At 48.4% G+C, this 18213-nt stretch overlaps 1 protein-coding gene across 5 annotated transcripts in view; it reads right to left on the bottom strand.

The window, feature by feature from the left end:
* Positions 1-533: 533 nt before the first annotated feature.
* LOC119450341 (elongation of very long chain fatty acids protein 7) overlaps positions 534-18213 on the bottom strand; it is a 44030-nt gene continuing 26350 nt past the window's right edge. For 2 of the 5 annotated variants that reach the window (XM_049665811.1, XM_037713773.2), the window contains 2 exons: positions 2356-2683; positions 534-1794 (listed from right to left, as the gene is read on the bottom strand). In XM_049665811.1, coding sequence (XP_049521768.1) covers positions 1279-1794; positions 2356-2683 — 844 coding nt within the window. In that variant the 3' untranslated portion in view covers positions 534-1278. Of the gene's footprint in view, positions 1795-2355; positions 2684-7707; positions 7984-10127; positions 10363-17975; positions 18120-18213 lie in introns of those variants that run through there. The other 3 variants (XM_037713770.2, XM_037713772.2, XM_049665812.1) reach the window with 3 other exon arrangements.

Genomic DNA, 18213 nt, shown 5'->3' on the forward strand with positions numbered 1-18213 from the left:
GACATGCCCGTCATTACTAATGACGGGCTTGTCACGGTTCGCTTCCCAGCTTAATGACATGCTTCGTGACTGACTTACTGACATACTTAATGACAGAGTAGGAAAATTTTGAAAGCGCATCGTGTATCGAAGAATGTTGGGAATGTTTCAGTAAGTAACAGCGTTTCTTTATTATGCAACGCACACACTTTAAATATGCTTCAATAACTTTGGATGCGCAGCCATTCAACCAGTGCGCTCCTTTAAATTTGACTTGCGCTATATACCATCGTAGCAGCTTCTCTTGGGTTTCCTAGTCAACATACTCTGACATCCAGCCCTTAAAACCGCCTTTCAGTGATTCAAGGTCACAAATAACACGAAGAAGAAAGCAGTAGTGAAGATGATTCGGCGAAATATCTGCAGCAATACTTTCTACTGGTATGTGTTTTCATAACCAGACGCTAGCCACCATCACAGTGTTCGGTAAAAGCAGAAGAGTCCTGCGATAGCAAACTGAAATATACAGCCATGAAATAAAACATGAGCCAAGCTTGAAATGAGCGTATTGCATTGTTTATTACGGGCTATTTACAGAAGCCGCCAGTCCCACGTGGATACGGCATGTACAGACGTTGCGTTCTTCGAGGCGTGTTCCCCGCGGAACGCGGTCGAGGAGACGTGGTTGACAACGATGAATATGTTAGGTCTACGTATTGCATTACAAACACGTTTAGAAAATATAAATAAGCCACACTGCCTGCATCATTGCCAAGAAAACATTCGCAATTAAGGCACCGTCCTTCGTCAGAGTTCTTCGGGACGCAGAGTACCGCGTTCGCTTATTCATTCATTCAAACGCGGAGGCAGACGCCTACGTCGCGTCGGTTGCACACTTGCGACGCATCGGCAGCGGCAATAAATGAGTATCGTCCATCGACCGTGCGTCGCAACACCGCGCTTCGTAAGCACGACAACCACTCAGATTCATCACACATCGCACGATCGCCTGGCACGAAGAGGTCACTACGGTGTATTTTGCACTGCAAGGTCACTATGCCGCCAACGTCTTTCACAGTGGCGGGGCCCACCGCCATCCAATTTGGCAAGCGTTGGAAGGTCGATGTCGCGTGTTCCGAAGAAGTAGCCAGCGCACCGCGCCCGCTCTCCCATCGAGGTCATTCGGCGTCGAATCCGCCCCATCGACGGCAACAAACTTTTGCCATTGCCGCGCCCCGCTCAGCACGTGAGTTTGAAGAGCGCGTTCGATCGGTGTGCGTGCTGTCGGCTGGCAGTTCCTCACTGGGCCTTGACTCGCTCGACCTTCCACTGTTCGTCGGGCGAGGAGCCGCCACACTTGACGAGTCGCACGGTGTTGGACTTGTACGAGCGGATGTAGAAGCTGAGGAACTGAACGAAGAAGATGAAGCACTGCGACAGCATGAACAGCGGCAGCGAGAAGTAGGGCACGCCCAGGGTGAACACGAGGCACACGTTGCGCACGATCATGAAGATGAACTGGACGAGCTGCAGCCGCGTCAGGTAGCGCTTCCACCACAGGTGACGCTGCACCTCGGGTCCCAGCGCGGCCAGGAAGTAGTAGGCGTACATGACCACGTGCACGCTGGAGTTGAACACGGTCTCGAAGCAGGCGATGGAGAAGCCGCCGTACGTGATGTAGAAGTAGGTGCAGAAGGACACGGACACGTGGTGGAAGACGTGCAGACTGCTCACTTGGTTGAACTTTTTGCGCAGCACGAAGAACACCGTCTCGATGCACTCGGACAGCCGCAGCATCAGGTACCACCACGAAACCTGGATGCAGCAGTAGAAGGAGCCACGGTGGCAATGAGCTATTATTATCGAGCAAACTTATCTCGCAGCTCGGCGTGTCGGTTTGTTGCCGAGCATGCTGCGAAATGCATAGCACGCGTGAAATACATCCTAATTGCAGTCTTGAGAGTCGTACTGCAAAGAGTTGCTGTGCCCTGGGGCACTTAGATAATCCGTAGATTTGTAGGCAGAGGGCTATAAAGTTAGACTAGCAGGTCAAAACTGAGCAAACATTCTGGGCTCTGCTGCATTCGGTAAGTATACTGAGAGGTCAGGTTAGAGTTTCATTACTTGGGGCCGCATTTGGCCAGATGTTTTTAAACTTCTTTTAGTCTATACCGTGGCAGTGGATTAGCGAACAGTAGGTTCTCGTTTTGATTGAACGGCCAGGTGCGTACAACGCGAAAAGTAAGATTCTAACATCAATCTAGAGTCCAGGTATTGTAGGGACGCGCGCCAGTAATCGTCAGATGAAATATCTCTGCCATATTCAACCGCACGCGAAAGAAAATCGAGCATGCAAGCATTAAATTGTGGGCTCACCTGCAGCAAAAGCATTGTAGTCGGCCTAGTAGACAGGTCCGGACCCTGGAGGAAGAGGTGGTAGTGGCCCGTGACGAAGGCGTAGTATCCGACGCGCGTCGCTATCGCCAGGTTCGCTAACACCATGGCGGCGTTGTAGAAAAGGATGGTCTTGCGCAGCTCGAACGGCTTGGCGTTCTTCATCATGCGCGGCCCCCAGATCTTGACGAAGTAAGCGTAACAAGCCAGTACCGTGGTCACCGCCACGGGGCTTCCGATCAGCACCCATCCTTCGACTCGTGGATCCCGGTCCGGCAGGAACCAGCTGTACGAGTCCTTCACGCTCATCCTGCATGACGAAACAAGGCGGGAATTGAAGTTATGGAACACGAGTGAATGGTGCTTGTCTATTGATCGTTGCACTATAGGGGTACTTGTTGCCCCATGTCTTGCGCGTCTAGCTAGTACGAATGTTGCGCTCATCACATTGATTTGCTTTCCGTTGTGAACGTCTCTTGTTCTGTCGCTAAAATGTACCAACAAGCCCACCGCAGCGCATTGCAGCTATATATAGTACATCTGCGAAGGGTGAAAGGTGATACTGTACAATGGTCCCCGCGACATTCGTTGCTCCCTGTGCAAGAAGTGCATGCAGTTCCTTGTGTCCATAAACTTAACTTCCTTTAAAAGCTGGCTGGTAAGTACACAACTTCTGGAAAGCTGTGGCACACAGTGCACTATACTGTGGGAGCTTTAAGCGCTCGTGTGTTGTTCCAGGGGACGACTGCATTAATGCAAGAATGGCGTTTGCAATTTTCACGTGCCTAGTTATATACACGTCATAACTTGCTCCCCGCGAAAACATAAGCAAAAGTGTTCGCCCCCCCCCCCCCCCCTTTTAAGTACTTTAGTGCGATAAATGAAAAACAGTCGTATATTGAAAGCATGGACTAGGATATTTTTGCCCATCGACACCCGTCTTCGCACTGATATAGGAAACATTCCCGACTTGTCAAATCCAGCTGCAAGAAATTCAGAAAAGAGCGAAGACATCGAATGGAACATTGCAAAGTAACATAAAGGTCAACGTGACGTCAAAAGACGAGCCATACAAGCCGCCCCCAGTTCCCCCATTTACAGAAACTTCATTCGTCTGAGCCAGCTCGCGTGCGCTAAAATTAAAGTCGGCCGTTTTATGTGCATGCCTGTACTTCTTGTAAATACATATTAGCAGCTTGAACACCTGCTTGAAGTGCAAAATTCATGCAATAGTACAACAAAGTGCACTTTGTAATGTAATAAGACTGCGTGGAATGCTTGCTAATATACCTCTGAACCTCAGCACGAGTCAAACACCGAAATGGAAAGACAGCTTGTGGCACGGAACATACTGGCGTACTCCATCATAATTTCAACGTGCGATGCGCCGCTGTGGGGGGTGAACGAGTCACATGCACATGCGAAGTCCATCAGCCGAATTCTAGCACTTTCGTGCGCTCATGCCCGGATATTATCGTCCAGCTCACGGTTCACGTTACACTACGTTTGCCGTCTTTATAACCGCTGTGGCACGAGCGATTCGGCATACACGGTACCTACAACGGTACCAACAGCGGTATGTTAAACACGCTCGAATAACCGGTGCGCACAAATGGCCAGGCATACTTGCGCCTGTGCGCAGCGGTAGATATATGCGATGCTCGGAACAGTGGTCGGTGGCTTGGTTCGCGACGCGAAACAAGGTTATTGAGCTACGCAGCATCGCACTCGCTAGGAATGCTGGCTACGTGATCCCCATCACAGTATAGCGTGCGCCGGCGAAGGAGGAAACGGAGTCGGCGGCGTAATTAGTTCGGCAGAATGGAAAGACGCCATACATGCGCGTACGAGGAAAATGGAACGCGGATGAGACAAAAGAATGACGACGTGCCCGTATCCGCGGCAAAACATCTCATCTAGCCCATTCTCGATGAGCTACTCGGGAATCGCGTACGTACAGCCGCACACAGAAAGTGAACGTGGCGATGTGTCGTCACCCGCGCAACTGGCGCTTCCTGGACGCCACCGCTGCCAGCGCTTGACTGCACTGCGAGCTGAAGCCCCATCTGTTCAAAGCATTGAGAAAGCGGCAACGCCTACTTTCTGACCAAAAAGAAAGACTTCGCAAAGAAAAGAATGGGTAATGTTTATATACGTCGACGAAATGAACACGTAGATTCCCATCTGCATGCATTGCAATGATTCCGAATGTCCCGAGATAGGATTACAGCTTTACAGCGAGTAAAAAAAAAAAAAAAAAAAAAAAAAAAAAAAAAAAAAAAAAAACGATATCACAGTTTCGCCATATCGGCGAAGCAATGAATGCGATAGAAACAGGTTACAATATTACACGAACAGCAAGACTCCTATCTGTAGTGGCAGTATAAACTAAACGTAAGCTGTATAAGTAAATACGAGCTGTCGTACTAGGGCTCCTCTGTAGATGTTTAAGTAAAGCCAATGTCCTTGTTAGCGATCTTACCACCACTGTTCCGTACAATGCCTGCTTCAAACCCGTTTCCTAGGTCGATATACCAGAGGTTGTGCACAGCCGCGCCAATAAAATGGGCATCATTTTAAGGTTTGAGCTCGGTTATTGTGTCGCACTAAATAATGTAAGTCTGACAAGATTTAAGATGAAAGGCATGTGCCGTCGGTGTTTGTTTCATGACGGTTCATTGTGGACTGTCATTCTCAACATTCTCAGCGTAACAGACTACCGAGCGAGCGCGTCAATGTCGCGATGTCCTGGTCCCACATTTTGTGTCACATCGCATACACATTCAGCGAAACAAAACCAGAACCGGTTCGTAAAAAGCTATTTCAGTAACTTACTTATGGAACCGCGAAGTTTCTCAGTATTTTTTCAAGGGTTCCGAGATTGACAAGTTCATTTAAAGCAATAAAACAAAAGCAAATGAAAATAAATGTCATCCAAGGGTTCGTGTAAGCGCTTTTATTCATGGTAATTTTTGGACCCATTCGCCAAATTTTTGTATTACAGCTTTTTTTGCAACATTCGTCGCTTGTTTGTCCTTCATAAAATATGCATTCTGTAGAAATAGATGCCTTAAACAGAGGTACCTAGTTTTCTCAAGAAGATGTTCACGACACACGCGCACACCTCGTACTCTGCGAGCACAAGACCTTGCAACGAGGTGAAAAATGTAGCGTGGCCAAATTTGGCAACCGATACATCGCTTATCTTAATAGTCACGTCTGCGGCGTGTTGCCTTGATTAGATTCGTGTAATACATTAAGAGTGAGGAGCCAACGGCACACCTAACGTTTTAAAGCGTATCACACGCGCTAATAGAATACAGACATCACTAGACAAGGGCACCGAACCTAAGGATCCGCTAGCTCTACAGACGTTTAGTATGGCTACCTGGTGGTCATTTCGTTCATCTCTACACGATTTTTGTTGGAAACGTTAAGTGGTGGCCGAACACCAGGGCGATAAAAAAAATAATAAGGGCAGAATAGTCGCGAGTGAATTAATAGCACGGAACATGAAACAAGTGACCATAATACGCGTGTTTCCTTATACGCTCGTGTTGCTGGTGCTGATTAACAGTGATAACTAGAGAAGCAAGGGTACAAAAAGCGTTTAACTCCGTATATTGCAGCAAATATTTGGTTGTTTTTGGAGGAAAGAAGCGTTAAAGACGGTTCATATTGATGTACTGCTCCTAAAGCAAGGTATGCGCGAGAAGCTTAGTTTTCCTTTCTGACGCTGCAGTGCAGCAGCCTGTCAATCCAACACTGTAGTCGTGTGATAAAGGCCAAAATACTGTGAATAAGTGAATACCAGTCCATGATTAATGTCTAAGAAAATTGCAAGTACGGATATTATTGCCCAATCCTAACTATTTCTGCAACCAGTGCTATCTACACTTACTACACGTAATTGTGATCTATTTCGCGATGTCTAAACACGTTGTCGATGTGGCGTAAGACATGAAAGGCTGAACTTATCGGCGTCCTTTGAATTCTCGCCGCACTACTAAACTGCCTGTTGAGGTCATTTCGTTGCTGTACCCAGATCTCTTGTCTCACGAAATATGGTACTTAAACGGGATTTGCAGAAGATTTTCCTCCTAAAATTGGCACGAACTGGGATCTGAGCTTTTCCTCTTTTTTTTTTTTGCATGAGTATATCGACGCCCGGCAACTGTCAACTCGAAGGCGTACTTATTATATCTGTCCGATGGCAGTTTCGAGAACGGACCGGCTTCGTAGGTCGCAAAAAAAAAGAAATATATACGCGTAAAAGCGAGCGGGTCTCACGTTTCCAACGAGACAACGCCGAAGCCAATGTATGTGTAGTTGCTATCGAGACAACAGCGGAGATCGAGACGACGGGTTCCCACGGGAAGGCGCAGAGGTGACGAGGAAAATGCGTGCGCCACGCCGCTTCGCCATGCCTGAGAACAAACGTAATGTCCTGTCCCCAAGAAACAACGTCGTACGTCACTGACTGGCCGGCGGCGCCAACTATTGCATAACATAACGAGCCATTATAAAGTAATTCAGCCGGGGCGAGCGTATGGAATAAAGTCTGTCGCACACAAAAACGACACGCCGTTGCGGTGCGCGAACCTTCGACGCGGCCACTTTTTTTTTCGGCCACTTTTTTTTTTTTTTTTTTTTTCCTTTTCACAGCCATTTCACTACGCAGATGTCGCTCGCTTAACTGGGCAGGGAAGATTAAAGAGTTGGTACGCGTTCGAAATCTCGTATTCGTCTTAGCGGTCGCTTCTTTTACTCGAGCTGTGCGTTTAGCTCCATCAACATCGTAGAAAAGGCATGCTCACGGTGAGCACGAACATACTTGCAATATTATCCGTATTATGAACAGTCCGCAAGCCGGCATCAGACTAAGATTCATCAAATTCTCATGAGAAAGCGTATACATGCAAAAGACAGCGAAAGAACAAGAATTCACCAGACGCTTTGGAAAAACAACACTTGATTCCATTAGCGGCTTCTACTCGCGGGCTAAACGTCGAAGTGAACGCGATTCACTATACATTGGCTGACAGACACCTAATTGAGGAAGTCCTACAGACGGCTCTTTTTTTCTCCCTAGATGGAAGGCATTCCATATCGCTCGAATTACTGTCATCGCCGATGAGTGTACGCGGACAACCCCCGTGTCAATGTGCACGCACAATCAAAGTGTCAGTTACAAAAAAAAAAAAACTTAACAGAAAAATAAACTCCAATGAAAAGAAAAGGATGGCCCAAGCAAGCGCAAAACAAAGGAGAGGAGGGGGGGGGGGGATTTCTCTCGGTAGCCTGAAAATAAGTGCCGATCGGCTGGCTCCATACCTGAAGAGACCCACTGGCGTCGCAACCGCCCTTTCGACAACCACCAGCGAGTATTGTCTGTCTGATCCAGATACACGCACTGACTATGTCAAGTAGCCCAAGTGCGCGCGGCGATCACCCAGTGCAAGCCCGGAGGAACGGGAAGGTTTGACCACTGCTTACCCGAGGCAGGAGAGTCGCGATACAAATAGGAAACCAGCTGCACCAATGCACAGCTCGGCGGCGTGCGTCCACGCACTGTCGTGTCTCGCGATTGGAGAGAGCTCGGATTTGTGTGTCATGGCACTGGATCCGGAGCAAGGCGCTGCTGCGATCCGTATCATCGTAGTATCCTTGAGATGCCTCGAGCCCGCTGTGTACGGCGGCAACCCCGTCCAAGTGACCCGAGTCCTTGGACTGAGCATCGGAGTGATCCCGCCACGCACTTTTTTTTTTAACTCCGCAGCGGCGGAGGTCCAATCTCTCCCTTATCGCTGCCGAGATTTATCTGCCCCACGATCTCCGTCGCCGAAAGCCCGAGAGTTCGTGAGAATATGCCTTGCATGCACCGTCACTGCCCTTGTGGGCGCTTGGCTTCGTTCCTCCTTTCTTTCACTCTGTCTGCGTCTTTGTATTGTATTCATCGATCGACCCTCCTATTCACTTTCGCTGCTGGGGAAACAAGTATTTGTAAAGAAGTCCGAACAGGCGTCGACTGGCTGCGACCTTTTGGATTGAGTGGACGCGGTGCATACGTCCTTCATCTAGCAGTCACGCATTTGCACTGTAATTGCGCAGAATAATGAAGGCGTATTGTGACTCAGTTCCTGCATTTCCCTTTCCGAACTCGGGCATCGCTAAAGTTGCTCTGTCCTTGCATGCGTTTGCCAAAAGTACGCGACAACGTTGGCAAGCACTCTCTCCCTTATTAAAAGCGGTCAATGCTGTTCCTACTTTCCCTCAAGCAAGGTGAATGTCACACTTCAGTGTAAACTGGTTGCGGCACATATGCGACGCTTATGGGTGGTTTTGATAGGGTGACCTGCTTACGTGCGCGTATATAGCGACTATCCACATATGCGACCGAAAAAATTATTCTTAAAGCACGCAACGAAGCACGTGACAGAACTGAAGGGGGCGTGAAAGGTTGCAGAAGGCTTGCTCCCACGCCAATGATCTAGACTTGAGATGCAGCTGCACGAGATTTACAGTTTGCTATTAAATAGCGTGAAGCTTCGCCGTGCCTCGTTTACAAAGACAGTAGAACATATCACGATAAAAACGAAAGATTGAGAAGCTTTGCTGGTTCAGCGGGGGTACCGAAAAGAGGGCCTTACGAAAGAAAGTGCGCCGTTCGAACTGCACTGCAGCATGGTTATCAAGCCTACTTCGTTGTTTCTGCTATCATTCTCAGGCGAATGGCTTGGCAAGACCGTGTTGCGTTGCGCACCATATATCTTCATATTGCTATTGATCCGCGAGTGCACTCGCGATGTTAATCCGTGAAGCCTAACGTTTTCCTTACTTTAATTCCTAGTTACTTCTTGCATGGTTTCCATCAAGAGCAAGTCTGCAAACTGTGCTCATACGTCCCAATTATTCATCAGTAATACAAGCGGAACGTAACACAACAGGCACACGATGAAGAGCTGCAGCTGTCCTTGAATGCGGAAAGCGCCATGAAATGCAAGTACAGGTATGACTGTATGAAAAGGGGCATCTTTTCTCACAACTGAAGTCTTCCACGTACGTCTCTTGGCGCTGACTTGCGTAAAGATTAGATGTAGTAAAGCACTCTTACTGTTCTTTATTCCAACACCTCTGCTTAGGGATGGCTAGTTTGACATAATTACTACTCCGGAAAAACGGAAGCACAGCTGCCGTCCCGTCTTCATGCTGTGTGCCTCTGTTTTTCCCAGCGCTGTAAATATGTCAAACTACTTAAACCAGCTAGCCCAACTCTCCGCATTAATCAGTGATGGCCAATCGCTATGCATAGTTTTAATGAACCACTGGTTCAGCTTTCGTGTATTAGCTTTTCCCGTAACCGCCATGCCTCATGATTCAACAGGGGAGTTGGCCGGCCTCAAATGTCGAGTACTAACAGCGTTTTCACTCTTCCTCACCGCAAATATGCCATGTGGCACTCGCCTACAACAAGAGCCGACCATAAGAAGGCCCTGCTCGTTCGGTCGCGGCTTACTCGAAAGATCTAGTGAACACGTCTAAAGGGGCGTGTCAAAAAAAAAAAAAAAAGCCTGCCTTGAGGCAATGTCACGATGACACCCTTCATCTCGTACACAAGCGTCGCTATCGATACTCCACCACAGTAACCCAGTTATATTATGTAAACTTTCGCAGTTCGCACTGCTTGGTGGTGCACAAACTGCACTCGATTAAGTTAAAACCGTGAAGAAGCAGGTCCACCACTGCGTACTTACAGCTCTAGCGGCCGCATTATTCCTGGTGCTCGCACAGGCTTCCGCGTGTCGAGCGTCCTACTTCGTCGTGAACTGAGCACCGCGACAAGGGCAGAAAATGGACTGCGCGCTTCGTCCTCGCGTGGTATTCGTTTTTAAAAGCCGGACAAGAAAAAAAGTGCATGCGCGCGCTCTCGGGTGAGGGGGATTGGTCGCGCTCAAGGTGCCACATGACGTCGTCATCGTGGTCGTCGCGGGACCATTGTCTGAGAAAAGAAAACAATGAAACGCCCACTAAATGGCTGGCCTGCGAGTTAGCCTGTTCGCTACCGCAGGTGTAGTCTTTTAGCTGCTGAGTTGCACTTTTTTGTGACGACAACAAAGAAAACAGAAAAGAAAAGAAAGAAAGAAAGAAAGAAAGAAAGAAAGAAAGAAAGAAAGAAAGAAAGAAAGAAAAGGGGGGGGGGGTTAGAGGCGCGAAACCGTGTCGCAATCAGATTGGCCAAGGTCGGCCAACCAGCCATGCGGCGACGAAAAGGAGAAGTTGACGAAATAAATTTCGTATACGAGACTAATTCTGCATGCTGCCCGGCAAACCAGCCAAAATAGGCGTTCCTGGGTTAAAGCCGGTTGCTTCTCTGCCAAGTGAGCGGTCAGTTGCCTGCGACATGCATTTGACGTGTGCTGGCGAGAATTGTAATGCGAGAGTTGGCCATAGCAATGACCGAGCGTGCGAACAGGTTCACCTCACCCAGTGCAGGCGGTTAAAGGAATCTGAAATGAGCGCGTATAGTACAAGTCGAAGTGGTGCACAGAATAGCCCACGCGCACAAATTAATAGGCAACTCGCAATCAGCAATTGGACATCGTTGCTTCAATTCGAAATGGCAGCGCGCGTTTTCTGTTAACAGGAAAAGTCCCAAACGTCGCCTTCTCTTTCTTTTTCTTTTTTTTTTTTTTTTTTTTGTTGTGTTCTGTTTTCGTGCTTGAATACGCTTCGAGAAGAATCTGACGCCAATGAAACAGAGTGTGCGAACCCAACGTGGACTAGCTCACATTAAAGGAAATTAAGATGAACTTGAGTCTTGCTGCGACGTTCAAAGCGCTTTCGAAAACGCTTCGTCGCTCTTAGAGTTACTATAGCATTTGCTGGGTCAACTCATCTTCCGCGCGAGCAGAAATAAGATAAGAAATATCGGTTGGCCAGGACTGCGTGCTCTAACACCACACGGAGAATTTCGCATTTCTAAAACGCATGCGTATGAAACGGAGCGTACACGTGCCTAGTTGCGGGACACATTGAAAGCTGTAAAAAAATAGAAAAGAAGCTACAGGCTCCCTTGCGCGTCGCATAATGCATTGCACAAACGGTGGCCGCGAGCCACTAACCGATTCTTGGCATCAGTCACCAGACGCCGCGTTTCCCGGCGTGAATAAAGACTGCAGGAAGCATCGGTGATCGACGAGCACAGTTGATCTCGCGGAGAGTCACCGACAAGAAACCGTTCACATCTCAGAGCGATGGGCTCAAGCGACTTCGACACCAGAATGTGGTGCTTCCTGAAGAAGCATTCGCTCCACAAATAGTCTCAACTAAACGACCGGCTAAACGGCTGCCGGCGGCGTTGTTTAGGCCGCCGGCGGAAGTATTCCTCAAAAGCACCAACACGCATATTGTGCCACACGAGCCTCTCATAGAATCATCCGAGATAGCCCTGCAATTTCGCCATGTCATATCCCTTTCACTGTGTCATATTCTTTTTCTCTCTTACGCCGTCAAGTACTGGCTATCACATGCTGCTTCTCTTAATTCCCTTTTCTTTTTTTTTTTCTTTTTTTTTGCACTATGTAACCTCCGCGCCAAAGAAAGAGAGGAAAGCGATGAAAGCAGGCGCGTACACGAAAGAAAGATTACGACCGGAAGGCGGGAGACGAGTAGACAGGTGACCTATGCAACACAGGATGTGGACGGCTGCCGGCTGGCGACTCTACCTGTCAGGCAGAAACCTCGAACACCACGTCGCCACGGATCGCGATGACAATGGCGTCGGGCAGGATCAGTCAGCAGACAGCAGCAGCAGCGACAGCACAGGCACCACGAGCAGCAGCAGCATGCAGAGCGCGCAAGTTCGACTCCACCAGTCCGATCGTCGTCGGCAGCAGAAAGACGCAAGGGGTCGTTTGGGCGGCTCCTCCAAAGCCAAAGGCTGACAACTATCTGTCCGCAGGCACTCCAGAGCGGACCTGTTCTCCCACCGTCGGCCGGCAGTCGGTTCCTAACTGTCCATCAGATACTCGCCCTTGCCGCGAGAGCGAAAATCTAGAACGACGCTCGCCCGCAGAGAGCGTTCGCTTTCGTTTTTAGAAATCTCTGTCTCCCCCCACCCACTACGCGACTTCTTTTCCTCCCAACCTCCTGCCACCGCTGTTCTTCCAGGTGTGCCTGTAGGAGGAGAAAGCTCGGCGTCGTCGGCGCAGGGATTGCGGCAGACCGTCATAATAGGGCACGAACTAGGAAGAGGCGGCGAGGAAATAGGCCTCGGCGGCGGCTTCGGCGGCGATGCAGTCCCCGGGGCTTTCTCTCGAGACAGAGGAAAGGGCGACGAGGGACATGTACTTCCTCTTAAGAGGAAGCGAACGTCCGCACGAATATATCCTGCGCGTGCGCTTGTGTACATAGTATGCAAGCCGAAGCGGCCCAAGCTAGTCAGTCATGTAGCCGGCGGCACCGTAAGACGTCCGTTGTCCTGCCGGCGAGAGAAGGCGTGCCAAGAAGAGGGGGCAGGCAGGCGGTGAAGGCGAATCGGGTGCGCTGTCTGGCCCTTCGAGCCGAGTCTTCCTCGATTTAGTGTCACGACGCGGTCGTGGTAATGGAAAATTATTGGTTGATCAGGGGGGACAGAGCAACGTCTGCTTTGTCGGATGAGCCAGATCAGCGCACTGCAAAATTCCGTAAGAGCCATCGTGGGCATCAACATAAAAAAAATGGACCACCGCAAACACGAACGGTGAGTGCGATGCGGCATCGTTATCTGGCGCGCCGTATATACTGTGCCTAGACAAGTGGTCAGCAGCACTTAGCGCACCTGCAATGAAGTTGCATGAAGTCTAGAAGGAGAGGAAGAGGAAGTAAGGTGAAGATCAAACGAGAACAGACGCTCCGCAACATATATATAGAGATTGAGGTCAAGTTTCGAAACGTGCGAAGGTTACCTCGCTGTGCTTCTTAACGGCTGAGGCGTTCATATTCACGTGCGATCCGGTACGACGTTTCGGCACTAGAAGTGAGCCGCCAATTGGCCCCGCTAGCCTCCACTGTCGTCTTCTTTACAAAGAACTGAGTGTCTTCATCTCAATATGCAAAGTGCCATACTGCTTTCGACAGCAAGGCCTCGCGTTTTTCTTCTTTTTTTTTTTCGTTTTCAGGTAATCAGAAACACTCTCCAACCATTGTCCAACCAACACTGTCCTTTCGCGAGGAATATCAAATTTCTGGAAATTTATAATGCCTTTATAAATAGTTTCTCATGTGTGTTTTTAAACAGTTTCTTTTGTGCGAAGGCTGTTTGTTTTGTGTGCGCTTTCATGTGCTCTCCCCATCGCTTTTCCCCAGTGTAGAGCAGCAGGCCAGAGCAAGTTACAGCTCAGGCCGACCTCTCTGCCTTTCTGTAAATAAATTTCTCTGTCTCTCTTTCATGTGCTCAAGACAAAATTGGCGATATTGGGCAAAACGGAAATATCTGTACACAGAGTTCACAGACGTTAGTGAGTAAATCGATGCTAAATATAACAACCGACAAACTTTAGTGTTTAGCATTTTTTCTTCTTTAAAGTGATGGATATGCGCAGTGCTTCTTTGTGCATATACGCGTACATAGTACACTTGTCACATGGGTATGCACGCTTGCAGTTTTATCGGCTCTTCATTGTGTATTTGTCTAATATTTAGTTCAAATGTACTGCTATAACATTTCTGTTCTGCTGCCTCAGTTTTCCTGCAACTGTCGTCCGAGGTGGGACGGCCCCGTCAGGCGCCGCTGCCATTTGTCCTCCCTTCCTAAGTGCGAAGATCCACACTAGAATAAAGCATTCATTTCAATTCAATGCAGCAGCAGCGCCATCATGCCATTTGAAAACTATACGTACATTCGTGTATACTCGATGCTCATTGGCCCATACCGGGTCTTTCATGCCGAGCGGGCGCGTGAAATGGACTGATAAAACAAAAGACCCACGGATAGGCGCTCGCTGAGAATTTTGTCGTCGAACGTTCTCCTTTCCTTTCCTTTCTTTTTTTCTTCTTTTTTTTCTGTCGCGAGAGAGTGTGCGTACCTGCGAGCACGAAGAGCTCCCCGTCTTATTTCGGGAAGTCCGTACATACGTGCAGCCGCTTGGCGGAACGAAACTGGGCCACATCGGGCCTGACGCACCGCACGCGAATGTACGCCACCTCGCCCCCCACCAGCTTCTGGATTCCCAAAGCAGCAATCCGTGCCGGTTCAAGAAAGGCGATGAAGTTGTGCGGAAAGCATAGGAGTCGGCGACACGGTCGACTGGCTCGCTCGCTCGGTCGCTCTTACGGAAAGGTGCAGGAAGCCGTGGGCCTGGTGCCCACTGTATCACTACAACAGACAGGCAACAGTGAAGAAAGAAAGAAAGAAAGAAAGAAAGAAAGAAAGAAAGAAAGAAAGAAAGAAAGAAAGAAAGAAAGAAAGAAAGAGGATAAACGAGAAAAGTGGGGTTGGAGTTATCACGAAACAAATGAACAAAAAAAAAAAACCAAGGAGATATGAATGAAAAAAGATTTCTAAACTCAACGTCCAACGTCCCTAAATTACACAGCAGGTTACGATGGACGCCGTAGTAGAGGTTAATTTTTACCACCTGGGTTTCTTTAACACGCACGCAAGGCGCGGTATACCACGAGCGTTTTCGGGCTCCACCCCCGTCGGATATGGGGGCTAGGAATCAAACCTGAAACCTCGTGCGCGGCACAGAACGACATATATAGCCCCCGAGCTAGCTTTGGTTGCTAGAAATAAAGAAGAAAACGTAAAGGCATGAAGAAATCGATGAATAAAATGACAGGCAGAATGAATGAAACAGATAATTGAGAAAAGAATGAAAGAAGGTGAAATCAAGCATGCGACCGGCGAGAACAAAAAGATCCTGTGGTTCCCACGCACTGTTATAATCGGTATAAGCGAAGCTGTTTGCGCTGATTTGTGATAACTGGGATAGTGATGTTGACCCGCTCCTGCCATGTAGATTATACCCAATCTCCACCACCCCCAGACGACACGTGCCAGACAACAGCAGCAGTAGTGGAAAAGTTGAAGGAAGAGGCAAAGAAGGGATTCGCTCAAAAAAATGCGCGCCCACACACACGCGCGCGCGCGCGGGGAAGAGAATCAGACAGATTATAGTTCAATGAACCCCCGAGACTCCAGCAGATCGGAACAAGAGCACCCGCATGGCGGACCGCACCACGTCACTGTAGCAGTGCTGCTAGTGGAAAATATTGAAAACGAGAAAGGGTCTCACGGGCAAGTGGCAGGAAGCGGAAGTTGCACTGTTTCCTTCCGCAGAAAGAAGGCGGGCGTCGCGACAAGCTTCTAAAAACGGAGTTCTTGAGTTGCTTACGTAATCGCTGATCTAGCACCGATTACACGTAATATTTAGATCGCGTACGAATCGGTTACCGGAAGGCAAGAACTCACGGGGTCAGTTGTCGTTGCTTGTCACCACCTTTCAACATTTGGCACGTACCCACAAGGAGAGAAAGGCCGAAGTATACGCAACGGAAACTTAAGTTCTTGCTTGCACTGTTGGATGTCTCAGGTGCCCTCTATAAAGGCACAACATGAGTCGTGCCTTTATGGCATGTGCGCAGTCGGAACTTAATAGCTGAGGCCACAGCATCTATTCCTGCCTTGCGTGTATATACTATATACATAAATAATTACATATATATAGCTGCATATGTCTTATAGAAGAGTTCCACGTAAAGCAATGGTGGCCCCTCGTAGAAGGAACAGACAATTTTACCATAGCTCTGAATCCCTAAAAAATGTGATAATAACAGTCTTTTCACTGCGTGACTAATGGACCGATCCCTCTGAGAGAGTTGCTCCATTTCACTAAAGAACGAGAACAAGAATGTCCCACTGTGGCTTTGCGCCACGACCACTCAGGTCGACCACAACAACATTCGTCACTATAGAAGGCTTGACAAAGGGCTCGACACGGCCTTTACGTCAGAAACCAAAGGGTGGATAGGAGTATGGGACGAGATGCAACGTTGCAAGGCATGTCAACAGCAGGTCGTCAAAGAATCCTCGTACAGAATTTGAAATAAAGGCGTATATATAGTTGCCCGAAAGGCAACTGCCATGTGCTTCGTATTTAATCTGGAGATGGAAACAAAAAAGGTACTAGAGAATCTCATTAAATCTGCACAACAGGCCTAACAGTAGTCTATCAGAGAGAAAACAAACTGCACGGTGGAGGAAAGCGAGAAGCAGTAGATGGCGGCAGGAGGTGCAGGAATGAGATCACAAGATACTAGTGGCCATGCGGCCTGCGTTATTGCCGCAGGTACAGGTTCGTAGAGATCGTATTTGAGTGAACTTCGTCCGTGCTACGGTCACAATCAGAATGATGCAGGTGGTTGCTGTGTATTTTTATCCATCAATTTATGTGGAGGTTTTCTGCCTACATGGCGTTAACGTACACCGGAAAGTGGGCCGTTAAGGAATTTAGTCCTATCATTGCGCTTGGAGAAATGTGCCTATAGTGGTCTTGCCTGCATAGTTATTTACTGGCTAGGTGCAATATTAAATATGATGCTTCGGTGTGAAATCCCAGAAATCAAGGCTCATTGTTATCCTGCGAGTGCGCTTGCTTGATTTTCCGCACATGTGTGTGTGTGTGTGTGTGTGGGGGGGGGGGGGGGGGGTCGTGAACAATTAAAAAACGAAGCAAGGGAGGAGGTGGGGTTGAGGGAGCGTTCGTGCGTACAATTCTCCCGTCCAACGCTGCTTATGACTTTTATGCCTTTGTAGACCAAATAAGCTGCCAAACTGTTGAAATTTGATTTTACGACACCCAAAGTAACGTTGCCGAGAAGTCCAGCAGTGTTGCTGAGAAAATCACTGTAGGTTATATTTTCTTTTAAAACTAGCTAAAAAAACACATGACGATTAATTTAGTGTTTTGCATTCGAGCTTTCGGGAAACACCGATGCTTGATAACTTCCATCAGTGGCAGTGTTAAGTACAGTTGCTTAAGGTCAGCAAGACAGTGGTGTGCACAGAAATTTATCTGAAGCTGATCTCATGCTGTTCGCTCTCCAAAGTATAAAACACATGTTGGTGTGATGGTTTTCACTGTTGGAAGGCAGAAAAAAACTCCAAGAGCAAATACCTTACTCTTCCCAACGTAAGCTTCCGCGTGCTCTCTCGACGATGTGCGAGTGCCATTATTGTATTGTAAAATGTCTACTGTGAAGAAGCCGAGGTCATGCATGTCTACGTTTACTACTACATTTTTATAGGTTTTACGGTGAACAATACATGGTCACAGGCTGGATGCGTCGTTACGGCCGCTAGGACATGAACCTCGCGATACGCCTGGCAACGTTCCGCTTAGACAGACCCGGACGTTGCAACTTAGATCACAGTAAATTAAAGTGCGCCCGAATACATGCGCGAACCTCTGATGGAGGCTTTGATTTGGCTACATTAGGATAGTCACTTTCGTTTGCGGTATCGGTAAGGTCATCATGACTGACATGCTTGCCCCCTTACATCCGTCGCAAACGCTACAAGGACCTTCGTTAAAACTAAGAACGAGCAAATATCGACTCACGTTTGGAAAGTCATTGAAGACGCTAGTGCTTCCACCGTCCTGCTCCGCGCCGTGCGATAAGTCCCGAAGAGGGTCCTCTTGTCGAGCTGATTGAACTCACGCAAAGAACGAAAGTGAACGTTCGACTGACGAGCGTCCGAAACGAGCACCATATATAAAACGCTCGGGAAGGGGAGGTGTCTGCTGTGACGAACGCGTACGCAACGGCTTCCTGCGCTGTACTCACTGACGTCACCGA

This window comes from Dermacentor silvarum, chromosome 4 (assembly GCF_013339745.2).
Source record: "Dermacentor silvarum isolate Dsil-2018 chromosome 4, BIME_Dsil_1.4, whole genome shotgun sequence".
Taxonomy (NCBI): Eukaryota; Metazoa; Arthropoda; class Arachnida; order Ixodida; family Ixodidae; genus Dermacentor; species Dermacentor silvarum.